The sequence below is a fragment of the Aedes albopictus genome, chromosome 2, assembly GCF_035046485.1.
Source record: "Aedes albopictus strain Foshan chromosome 2, AalbF5, whole genome shotgun sequence".
Lineage (NCBI taxonomy): Eukaryota > Metazoa > Arthropoda > Insecta > Diptera > Culicidae > Aedes > Aedes albopictus.
Window position 1 is genome coordinate 192967585 of NC_085137.1, and position 13015 is coordinate 192980599.

General features: G+C 44.6%; 1 protein-coding gene across 4 annotated transcripts in view; it reads right to left on the bottom strand.

Annotated features, from left to right (window-relative positions):
* Window positions 1–4771: 4771 nt before the first annotated feature.
* Window positions 4772–13015, bottom strand: part of LOC109409613 (Kv channel-interacting protein 4) — a 353865-nt gene continuing 345621 nt past the window's right edge. For 3 of the 4 annotated variants that reach the window (XM_062850898.1, XM_062850899.1, XM_029873587.2), the window contains exon 7: window positions 4774–6276. In XM_062850898.1, coding sequence (XP_062706882.1) covers window positions 6166–6276 — 111 coding nt within the window. In that variant the 3' untranslated portion in view covers window positions 4774–6165. Of the gene's footprint in view, window positions 6277–13015 lie in introns of all 4 variants that reach the window. The other variant, XM_062850900.1, reaches the window with a different exon arrangement.

Below are 13015 nucleotides of genomic sequence, written 5' to 3' on the forward strand. Positions count from 1 at the left end.
GGAGAAATCCCAGAAGGATTTCCGGAGAAATCCCAGAAGGATTTCCGGAGAAATCCCAGAAGGATTTCCGGAGAAATCCCAGAAGGATTTCCGGAGAAATCCCAGAAGGATTTCCGGAGAAATCCCAGAAGGATTTCCGGAGAAATCCCAGAAGGATTTCCGGAGAAATCCCAGAAGGATTTCCGGAGAAATCCCAGAAGGATTTCCGGAGAAATCCCAGAAGGATTTCCGGAGAAATCCCAGAAGGATTTCCGGAGAAATCCCAGAAGGATTTCCGGAGAAATCCCAGAAGGATTTCCGGAGAAATCCCAGAAGGATTTCCGGAGAAATCCCAGAAGGATTTCCGGAGAAATCCCAGAAGGATTTCCGGAGAAATCCCAGAAGGATTTCCGGAGAAATCCCAGAAGGATTTCCGGAGAAATCCCAGAAGGATTTCCGGAGAAATCCCAGAAGGATTTCCGGAGAAATCCCAGAAGGATTTCCGGAGAAATCCTAGAAGGATTTCCGGAGAAATCCCAGAAGGATTTCCGGAGAAATCCCAGACGGATTCCCAGAAAGATTTCCGGAGAAATCCCAGAAGGATTTCCGGAAAAGTCCCAGAAGGGCTTCTAGAGAAATCCCAGACGTATTTCCGGAGAAATCCCAGAAGGATTTTCGGAGAAATCCCAGAAGGATTTTTCGGAAAAGTCCCAGAAGGACTTTTACAGAAATCCCAGAAGAATTTCCGGAGAAACCATAGAAGGATTTCCGGAGAAACACCAGAAGGATTTTCGGAGAAATCCCAGAAGGATTTCAGGAGAAATCCCAGAACGATTTCCGGAGAAATCCCAGAAGGATTTCGGGAGAAATCCCAGAAGGATTTCGGGAGAAATCCCAGAAGGATTTCCGGAGAAATCCCTGGAGTATTTCCGGAGAAATCCCTGGAGGATTTCCGGAGAAATCCCTGGAGAATTTCCGGAGAAATCCCTGGAAGATTTCCGGAGAAATCCCTGGAAGATTTCCGGAGAAATCCCTGGAAGATTTCCGGAGAAATCCCTGGAAGATTTCCGGAGAAATCCCAGGAGGATTTCCGGAGAATTCCCGGGAGGATTTCCGGAGAATTCCCGGGAGGATTTCCGGAAAAATCCCTGGAGGATTTCCGGAGAAATCCCTGGAGGATTTCCGGAGAATTCCCGGGAGGATTTCCGGAAAAATCCCTGGAGGATTTCCGGAGAAATCCCTGGAGGATTTCCGGAAAAGTCCCAGAAGGACTTCTAGAGAAGTCCCAGATGTATTTCCGGAGAAATCCCTGGAGGATTTCCCGAGAAATCCCTGGAGGATTTCCGGAAAAATCCCTGCAGGATTTCCGGAGAAATCCCTGCAGGATTTCCGGAGAAATCCCTGGAGGATTTCCGCAGAAATCAATGGAGGATTGCCGGAGAAATCCCTGGAGGATTTCCGGAGAAATCCCTGGAGAATTTCCGGAGAAATCCCTGGAGAATTTCCGGAGAAATTCCTGGAGGATTTCTGGAGAAATCCCTGCAGGATTTCCGGAGAAATCCCTGGCGGGTTTTACGGAGAAATCCCTGGAGGATTTCCGGAGAAATCAATGAAGGATTTCCGGAGAAATCCCTGGAGGATTTCCGGAGAAATCCCTGGAGAATTTCCGGAGAAATCCCTGGAGAATTTCCGGAGAAATCCCTGGAGAATTTCCGGAGAAATCCCTGGAGAATTTCCGGAGAAATCCCTGGAGGATTTCTGGAGAAATCCCTGCAGGATTTCCGGAGAAATCCCTGGCGGGTTTTACGGAGAAATCCCTGGAGGATTTCCGGAGAAATCCCTAAAGGATTTCCGGAGAAATTCCTGGAGGATTTCTGGAGAAATCCCTGGAGGATTTCCGGAGAAATCCCTGGAGAATTTCCGGAGAAATCCCTGGAGAATTTTCGGAGAAATCCCTGGAGAATTTCCGGAGAAATCCCTGGAGAATTTCCGGAGAAATCCCTGGAGAATTTCCGGAGAAATCCCTGGAGGATTTCCGGAGAAATTCTCTGCAGGATTTCCGGAGAAATCCCTGGCGGGTTTTACGGAGAAATCCCTGGAGGATTTCCGGAGAAATCCCTGGAGGATTTCCGGAGAAATCCCTGGAGGATTTCTGGAGAAATCTCTGGAGGATTTCCGGAGAAATCCCTGGAGGATTTCCGGAGAAATCCCTGGAGGATTTCCGGAGAAATCCCTGGAGGATTTCCGGAGAAATCCCTGGAGGATTTCCGGAGAAATCCCTGGAGGATTTCCGGAGAAATCCCTGGAGGATTTCCGGAGAAATCCCTGGAGGATTTCCGGAGAAATCCCTGGAGGATTTCCGGAGAAATCCCTGGAGGATTTCCGGAGAAATTCATGGAGGATTTCCGGAGAAATCCCTGGAGGATTTCCGGAGAAATCCCTGGAGAATTTCCGGAGAAATCCCTGGAGGATTTCCGGAGAAATCCCTGGAGGATTTCCGGAGAAATCCCTGGAGGATTTCCGGAGAAATCCCTGGAGGATTTCCGGAGAAATCCCTGGAGAATTTCCGGAGAAATCCCTGGAGGATTTCCGGAGAAATTCCTGGAGGATTTCCGGAGAAATCCCTGGAGGATTTCCGGAGAAATCCCTGGAGAATTTCCGGAGAAATCCCTGGAGGATTTCCGGAGAAATCCCTGGAGAATTTCCGGAGAAATCCCTGGAGGATTTCCGGAGAAATCCCTGGAGGATTTCCGGAGAAATCCCTGGAGGATTTCCGGAGAAATCCCTGGAGGATTTCCGGAGAAATCCCTGGAGGATTTCCGGAGAAATCCCTGGAGGATTTCCGGAGAAATCCCTGGAGGATTTCCGGAGAAATCCCTGGAGGATTTCCGGAGAAATCCCTGGAGAATTTCCGGAGAAATCCCTGGAGGATTTCCGGAGAAATCCCTGGAGGATTTCCGGAGAAATCCCTGGAGGATTTCCGGAGAAATCCCTGGAGGATTTCCGGAGAAATCCCTGGAGGATTTCCGGAGAAATCCCTGGAGGATTTCCGGATAAATCCCTGGAGGATTTCCGGGAAAATCCCTGCAGGATTTCCCGAGAAATCCCTGGAGGATTTCCGGAGAAATCCTTGAAGGATTTCCGGAGAAATCCTTGAAGGATTTCCGGAGAAATCTTCAAAAGATTTCCGGAAAAATATTCGAATATTCGAGAAATCCCTGGAGGATTTCCGGAAAAGTCCCAGAAGGACTTCTAGAGAAGTCCCAGATGTATTTCCGGAGAAATCCCTGGAGGATTTCCCGAGAAATCCCTGGAGGATTTCCGGAAAAATCCCTGCAGGATTTCCGGAGAAATCCCTGCAGGATTTCCGGAGAAATCCCTGCAGGATTTCCGGAGAAATCCCTGCAGGATTTCCGGAGAAATCCCTGGAGGATTTCCGGAGAAATCAATGGAGGATTGCCGGAGAAATCCCTGGAGGATTTCCGGAGAAATCCCTGGAGAATTTCCGGAGAAATTCCTGGAGGATTTCTGGAGAAATCCCTGCAGGATTTCCGGAGAAATCCCAGGCGGGTTTTACGGAGAAATCCCTGGAGGATTTCCGGAGAAATCAATGGAGGATTTCCGGAGAAATCCCTGGAGGATTTCCGGAGAAATCCCTGGAGAATTTCCGGAGAAATCCCTGGAGAATTTCCGGAGAAATCCCTGGAGAATTTCCGGAGAAATCCCTGGAGAATTTCCGGAGAAATCCCTGGAGGATTTCTGGAGAAATCCCTGCAGGATTTCCGGAGAAATCCCTGGCGGGTTTTACGGAGAAATCCCTGGAGGATTTCCGGAGAAATCCCTAAAGGATTTCCGGAGAAATTCCTGGAGGATTTCTGGAGAAATCCCTGGAGGATTTCCGGAGAAATCCCTGGAGAATTTCCGGAGAAATCCCTGGAGAATTTTCGGAGAAATCCCTGGAGAATTTCCGGAGAAATCCCTGGAGAATTTCCGGAGAAATCCCTGGAGAATTTCCGGAGAAATCCCTGGAGGATTTCCGGAGAAATTCTCTGCAGGATTTCCGGAGAAATCCCTGGCGGGTTTTACGGAGAAATCCCTGGAGGATTTCCGGAGAAATCCCTGGAGGATTTCCGGAGAAATCCCTGGAGGATTTCCGGAGAAATCCCTGGAGGATTTCTGGAGAAATCCCTGGAGGATTTCCGGAGAAATCCCTGGAGGATTTCCGGAGAAATCCCTGGAGGATTTCCGGAGAAATCCCTGGAGGATTTCCGGAGAAATCCCTGGAGGATTTCCGGAGAAATTCATGGAGGATTTCCGGAGAAATCCCTGGAGGATTTCCGGAGAAATCCCTGGAGAATTTCCGGAGAAATCCCTGGAGAATTTCCGGAGAAATCCCTGGAGGATTTCCGGAGAAATCCCTGGAGGATTTCCGGAGAAATCCCTGGAGGATTTCCGGAGAAATCCCTGGAGAATTTCCGGAGAAATCCCTGGAGGATTTCCGGAGAAATTCCTGGAGGATTTCCGGAGAAATCCCTGGAGGATTTCCGGAGAAATCCCTGGAGGATTTCCGGAGAAATCCCTGGAGAATTTCCGGAGAAATCCCTGGAGGATTTCCGGAGAAATTCCTGGAGGATTTCCGGAGAAATCCCTGGAGGATTTCCGGAGAAATCCCTGGAGGATTTCCGGATAAATCCCTGGAGGATTTCCGGGAAAATCCCTGGAGGATTTCCGGGAAAATCCCTGCAGGATTTCCCGAGAAATCCCTGGAGGATTTCCGGAGAAATCCTTGAAGGATTTCCGGAGAAATCCTTGAAGGATTTCCGGAGAAATCTTCAAAGGATTTCCGGAAAAATATTCGAAGGATTTCCGGAGAAATCTTTTAAGGATTTCCAGAGAAATCTTCAAAGGATTTCCGGAGAAATCCTCGAAAGATTTCAAGAGAAAATCTTGAAGGATTTCCGGAGAAATCCTCAAAGTGTTTCCGGAGAAATCTTAAAAGGATTTCTGAAGCAACCTTAGAAGCAATCGCAGAAATCGTTGAAAGAATTTTCAGAGGACTTGTAGAACAAATAACCTTGAAGAGATCTCAGAAAAAAATTTACAAAAATTTGGAAGCCTTTTCAGACCCACTGAACACGATAACGATGAGCTTTTCTCCTTCCATCTGCCACTCGCACTCAAAGGAAGCCCAAACTACGAAGCCGTAAAACTAATTGTTAGCTTAGTGCTGAAAATCCTGTTCAGTTTCTGCCTCTTTGTCATCTCAGCGGGAACAGAAAATTTATCAAAAGCAAGATTAGAGTTTAATCTTTGCAGCAGCAGCAGTAGGTACATGCGACTATACAGCTGAGCACTGACTGCTGTATAGAGCCCACCACACGGTTCAGCCCGACACGAGGCTCAGTGTGATACAAAAGCTCATCTTCTCCTTCTGGTAACGTACGACAATGAAACTGTGTGCCGTGATACGGGGTGATATTGAGCATCCAGTTGTAAATTATTATATCACAAATAAGGTAGAAATATCGAACGATGTTCCCCTGCTTTACGGTGCTTGCCTGTTTTTACTTCTTCGAACTTCTACCTATCAGTAGCCGTGGTTTGTGAAATCCCGTCCCAATTTTCGACGACTATCAATTCTTCAGAGTTTAATGTGCTTCTAGTTGTTCGCTTTTTACCGAAAGACCTACATAGTTCGTTGTGATGCACATACATTAGATTACAATAGGCGTTATTCTTCGCTATAGCTGGTACTTAATTTCATCAAAATTATATAGCCGAACAGGGGTCAACCTGATGCACCTAGTACCTTTAGATTAGCAACCAAACAAGTGCAACTACAGGAAGGAAGCTTTTGGTCATGTTTTACCACTCTACCATCTACCAGTTTTCCCATGCGGCACCGAAGTTGTAACAACGCAAAACTTTCTAACACAAAAGCGAAAGCCTGGTGGTAGAACTACTAGAGTGCGTGTGAGAAACACAAGTTTAGCTCGGTTGCTCTGGTCTCTCCTGATGGGATGGTGGTGGTTGGTCAGCAAGGAAAACATTTTTCTCTTTTGTGCGGTTCACATGTCCTATCACTTTTGGTTACTCTATGCTTTTGTTCACTTGTTTAACCTTCCAAGAAAGCTCATCATCATCATCGTCGTCGATTGCAGCGACGATCGATCTCCATCTAGCCTCTTAAAAGATGGTATCAAATACGGCTATCGAACGGCGGATGCTTTCGTCCGTGGTGCAGCACTCGATGAACTCGTCCAGGGTGATTTTTCCGTCACAGTTGCGGTCCATTTTCTGCGGGGGAAGAAAAGAAGTAAGTATGCAGATGATTTACCATAAACATTTTAGTGTTAGTCGCTAGGAATTACAGCATTAGCAAGGCAACGATTGGAAAAATTCTTCTGAAACAAAAAACATTCGGATCAGTGGTGGATTTTCCAGGTAGAGGCAGAAAACGCAAAACGATTACCTAGACGAATACAAGAACAGACACCAAGATCATGCGCGAAGTAAAGAAAACCCCGAAAGTTACTGTCTGTGAGATCCAGAAAACCCTTCAGCTATCAGTTTCTGGTCGAGCTGTTCGTCGCCGTCTTGCAGCACAGGGGCTCATTATCAAGGTTGCCTGGAAGCGCCCATTTAATAGCAAGGCAAACAAAGCCAAACGGCTCAAGTTTTCTTTTGAGCATGCTGATAAGCCCGTTGAGTTTTGGAAAAGAGTTCTCTGGACGGACGAATCGAAATTCGAGCTTTTCAATCGAAAGCTTCGGATTTGTGTGTGGTGCAGATCGGGTAAAGAGCTTCAGGATTGCCACATTCAAGGCACGGTGAAGCATGGAAGAGGAAATGCGATGGTCTGTGGGTGTTTTTCTTGGATTGGAGTAGGTAGTCTCGTGAAAATCGATGGGATAATGATTGCAGATTCCTACATCGACATCCTGTGAGAAAATCTGGAGGTTTCATATCAGCAGGACAACGACCCGAAGCATACTGCCAAGAAGACCAATACTTTCTTCCGGTCTTGCCGGATCAAACCGCTGGAATGGCTTCCACAAAGCCTGGACCTCAACCCCAACGAGAATTTGTGGACAATTCTAGATGCCAAGGTTGACAAAACTGGCGTTACTAACATGTCCAACTATTTTGAAGCCCTCAAGCACGCCTGGGAAGAGCTTGATCCACAGCACCGAAGAAACCTGGTGGAGAGCACCCCAAGCGCCTGCGGCACATAAACATAAGTGTGAGATATAAGATGTACTGAATAAAGCTGTGATAAAGAGAATGATCACAGCAGGCGATATAGCGCATTTGAATGTGATGCGAACTGTCAAGCAGACAATGTTAGCATCCCTGCTTGCTAGCAACAACTCCAGGCGTCACCCAACCGCGTTTACTCTTGCCACTTGCGAACCAACGTCAGCCTGGGTAAGTTGTGTGTGCTGCACGTGAAGGGTGATTCCTTCCCAGAGAAATCCTAAACTCCACATTGGCGAATTCCTGCCAGTTTTTTCGTTGAATTGCGAAAAAAAATCGAACCAATTTATTATTTTGCTGAGAGGAATCACTCTTCAATTTGCATGCGAAAGTGAGAAAATTACTACAGCACAAAAAAGTGAAAAATGTTGCGTGATATTCATCGTGGGCTCCGGATGGTGCATGCTTCCGGATGATTTTTTGTGCTTGGACAATTATGGAGGAAGAAATAAAACACGAGAAAAATAAACCAGCAGCAGTAACTGGTAAGGAAAAGCTATAGTGATTCTGTTATTTTGTGCTTACAGCGTGTTGTTTGCCGTGGGGGGAAACCTCCGGCAATGTCCGCTGCCGAAAAGCAAGGTTAGAAAGATCCTGTTCACAGTTAAAATTTCCGTGTAATTTTGCGTTTATTTTGATGCACATATTTGGAGCATCGAAATAAACGCAAAATTCAATCGCATTTTAAATTTACACGACCACAAAAGAGAGGTGGTGGTCGTGTAAATTTACACGTCGTTGAGTATTACTCGCAGCATAGCGCGAGAGCTCTTGTTCCGTTTCCCGTTCGTTCCCACTGGATTTCCCTTGTTGTGGATGATGCAAACCAACAAAAAACAAGCCAGGTTGGTGTTATGCGTATTTTATTCAACGATGTTTTGGATTCGAATTCACATTTTTGAATGCTGATAAATTCACTGTGCGCTGTTTATTGCCAATAATTAAATTTCATTGAACCTCCATCGCCATTGGTTAGGTTGGTTGGGAGACGGTAGAACTCCGGTGCCAGCTGTACATGATGGCTGTGACACTGGTATCTGCAATAACATATTCAGCATTGTTGCAATCAGAACTTCTTAGGAATTGAAATTGTCTCACCTGTAGGAACACCTCCAAAGGTATGCACTTTGACACTCGCGTATGTTTCAATCTTCAGAAACATCTAAATATTATTGCGCAACAGTCCTTTTGATCTAAAAATACGATGCAAACTTGAGCACGTCGGCTGTGTTTTTGTTTTCAGCGAAGTCACTGTATTTTTACACGTTCGTTGAAATTTCGAGCTTTTTCGATATAATAATAAGTGCTATACGCTATAATATTCCGTTGGCGTTGAAAACTGCATGATGGTGTGAAATTGTATAAATAAAAGCTCAAAATTGTATATTTTTTCATGCAATAACTTTTTGCATTGAAAATAACTCAATTTTCAATCAAATTTTGTTTTCAAGTCGTGTAAAATCACAACGTTCATGGTTTACATGCCGTTTAAATTTTAACAATTTTTTCTGTGAATTGTTTTGCAACGTGCAAATGTCGGATCGAATGCTTACAGCGTGTTGTTTGCCGTGGGGGGAAACCTCCGGCAATGTCCGCTGCCGAAAAGCAAGGTTAGAAAGATCCTGTTGTTTTGCAACGTGCAAATGTCGGATCGAATGCTTACAGCGTGTTGTTTGCCGTGGGGGAAACCCTCCGGCAATGTCCGCTGACGAAAAGCTAGGTTAGAAAGACCCTGTTGTTTTGCATCATGCAAATGTCGGATCGGAAGCTTACAGCATGTTGTTTGCCGTGGAGGAAGAATCCCGGCAATGTCCGTTGACGAAGAGCTAGGGTAGAAAGATCCCGTTGTTTTGCTTCGCGCAAATGTCGGATCGGAAGCTTACAGCGTGTTGCTTGCCGTGGAGGGACAGTCCTGGCAATGTCCGCTGACGAAAAGCTTGGTTAGCAAGATGGCGTTGTTTTGCATCGTGCAAATGTCGGATCTGAAGCTTACATCGTGTTGTTTGTCGTGGCCGATAAATCTTAGCAATGTACGCAAAAAAAAATATTAGAAAAATCCCGTAGTTTTGATTCGTGCCGTTTATCAAAAGGTGTCGTCAATGTCGGCTAGCCAAAAGAAGGATTATGTTGATGCAGTTTGTTTTCTGTGGCTAGTGTTTCAATGAATGACAATGCTTTATTCTCTTCATCTATAGATAGATCTATAGATTATATATAATGTATTTTATCAGACATCTCGAATTTAAACGGCGGAGCAATGGGATAAATTCGGGTATAAGATTGAATAAAGACTCAAAGAGCAAGATTTGTTTTTTTTTCAGAACCACCCAGTACCAAAGCGGTAATTTTCTTAAATATTTCAAGTATAGAGCCTTGCATTACAAACAAAACTTCAACAAAACCACATATGATTTTTAAGCATTGCCCTCAAAACTATTTTGAGAGCAAGGACGGCTGTATCGAGCGCCCCGAACGAGAGGAAAAGAGAGAGAGAGAGAGAGAGAGAGAGAGAGAGAGAGAGAGAGAGAGAGAGAGAGAGAGAGAGAGAGATAATGATGACGTCACTGTGCAAGCTACCATTGCTCGTCGGAAAACATCATTCCTACAATTAAGTACTAAAATGTTCGATCTTTTTGGAAAACAAAGTAGCAGCAGCATAGTCAGAATGGTACCTCACAATGAAAAATGTATTCGGCAGCCATGTCAGCAGCTGCAACGTGTGTGAGGATGTAATATAACAGTTAATTATGTTGAATGGTTGTAAGTTAATACTCCAAATTGAGATACGGAAATTCAATTTTATGTTAAACATGTGTAAAACTTCTTTAGAGTAGAAGAAGGATGTGAGATATAAGATGTACTGAATAAAGCTGTGATAAAGAGAATGATCACAGCAGGCGATATAGCGCATTTGAATGTGATGCGAACTGTCAAGCAGACAATGTTAGCATCCCTGCTTGCGTAGCAACAACTCCAGGCGTCACCCAACCGCGTTCACTCTTGCCACTTGCGAACCAACGTCAGCCTGGGTAAGTTGTGTGTGCTGCACGTGAAGGGTGATTCCTTCCCAGAGAAATCCTAAACTCCACAATAAGGAGGGCACATAAACTATTAAAACGATTTTCTTTTACTTAAATTTATTTTCCCGGGAGCCAAAATGAGGTGGGCACTTTTTTGTCACTGCGTTTTTCTTTAATACAAATTGATTTTTTTTCTTTGACTCTAACTCTTTTTTAATCATTGTTCTGTAAGTAAAATTTAAAAAGTAAAATTTTAACCAAATAAAGAGGAAAAATTCAAAAAATGATGGGATGGGCACTTTATTTTGCCTATCAGTGTATGAGATATTCAAAATTTGGAAGTTTACTAGTGCCGCCTAGTGGCAAAATTCCGGAACAGGGGTCCCGTTTCATGTAAATCGATGTCATACTGATCAATGTTGCTGAAGACATCAACGTTCTAAGTTATCAGAATTCTGAGCTATGAGATTGCTGAAATTTACGAGTTCATTATCACCGCCTAGTGACAGAATACCGACACAAGGGTCCGGTTTTATTTATGTCAATGTCATACTGATCAATTTTGCCGAAGACACCATCTTTCTAAGCTATCAGAATTCGGAGCTGCGATTTCTCTAAAATATGCAAGTTTACTAGCGCCGACTAGTTTCAGAATTCCGAATCGTGGGTCCTGTTTTGTATAAGTCTCTGGCATACTGATCAACATTGCCGAAGACACCATCTTTCTAAATTATCAGGATTCTGAGCTACGAGATTCCTAAAATTTCTATGTTCACTAGAGCTGCCTAGCGTCAGAATTGCAAAACAAGTATTTATTTTTATGTAAGTTTATGTCATACTGATCAACTTTGCCGAAGACATCAACTTTCTAAGTTATCAGGATTCTGAGCTAGGAGATTTCTAAAATTTGCATGTTCACTAGCGCCGCCTAGTGGCAGAATTGCGGAACAAGTGTTTATTTTTATGTAAGTTCATGTCATACTGATCAACTTTGCCGAAGACACCAACTTTCTAAGTTATCGGGATTCTGAGATATGAGGTTTTGAAAATTTACTTGCTCTCTAGCGCCGCCTAGTAGCAGAATAGCGAAACAAGTGTTTATTTTTATGTAAGTTTATGTCATACTGATCAACTTTGCCGAAGACATCAACTTTCTATGTTATCAGGATTCTGAGCTATGAGATTTCTAAAATTTGCATGTTCACTAGCGCCGCCTAGTGGCAGAATTGTGGAACAAGTGTTTATTTTTATGTAAGTTTATGTCATACTGATCAACTTTGCCGAAGACACCAACTTTCTAAGTTATCAGGATTCTGAGATATGAGGTTTTGAAAATTTACTTGCTCTCTAGCGCCGCCCAGTGGAGGAATTTCGAACTTCGCAATTGGCGTACCCATCAACTTTCCTGAAGACACTATCCTTCCAAATAATCAGGGTATTGAGCTGTCGCATATCGTAACGTTTGCTCGACAACTTGATATGGTTCCTGTAGTGCAATTTAGCATCAAACTGTTGATGGTCCCTCTAGCGGCCAAGTTGCCAACTAATCATATGAACCAAAGTTTTAAATGGTAGATCTTATCAAGCCCCAAAACTTTGCCGAAGAAGTATTGTGCTAACTCTTAACACACTCAAGATAATAGGCCACACCCCCAAAAAGCCGAAATCCCATAAGCTCTTAGTCTCCTATTAAGCGGATTCCTATTGCGCCCCCCGACCAGTGATCTTATGAGAGTCTCGACTGTATTCAGAGGTTTTTGAATTGGATTACGGGAATTTCAGGAGCGTTACAATAGTATGAAGCACAACAGTCTACCCATGGAATCCCAGGAAACCCTTGAAAACTCAAGAAGTACCTCAGGGAGCACCCCTGACATACCCTGGAATAACCTAAAACGTTCCTGAGACCCTCTGAAACACCCCTGACGCTCCTTGGAATTCTCAGAAATACCTGTGAAGCGCTCTTGAAGCGCCCCTGTGACCTCCTGAGTAGTCTTATGCATCATCAGTCATCACCATCTCGACACATTCACATTCACAAACACATTCGCGACAAACACATTGATTCGATAGGAACTGCCATCACGCTCGTATTTTGAAAATCTCAATAGCAGCTCGAGGCACGTTCCCCTTGTTCGCACGCTCCTGAGGTTTCCCGAAGCACCCTGGAAGCCCTTTAAAACCCCCTGAGACCCTTAAATGTCCCTGCGGCCGCTGGAACTCCCTGAAACCTACTGGAACACTCATGAGATCCCCTTATGCCTCCCTGAAATATCCCTGACTCTCCATGAAACGCCCCTGAGACCCCTTAAATCACTCCTGAGACCACCTGGAACTACCCCTGAATCTCGCTGATACGCACAAGAGATCCCCTGGAACGTCTCTGAGACCCTTTATAGGACCCCTGAGACTCCTTGACACTTCCTGGGTGCCGCTTGATACGCTCATGAAATCTCCTGGCACCCTCTGAAATTCCACGGGACCCCTTGAAACTCCTGGATATCATCTTCAAAGCTTTTTTGACTTGTTATCTTTTGAATGAGACCTATGTTCTCGAAATCAGACGTAAATTTGCGGAGACATGGGCCTAAAAAATTACATGTTTTTGATGGGGTGACCCCAAAATTTCGTTGTTCGTTGAGGGTGTTGTGCTGAACAGCTTCGCTAGAAACCGTATTTGTTCATCTGGCTGAAATTTTGAGATTGCATCACTGATGCCGAATCGAAAGTTTTTGTGTACACTAGCGCTGTTGTTAATC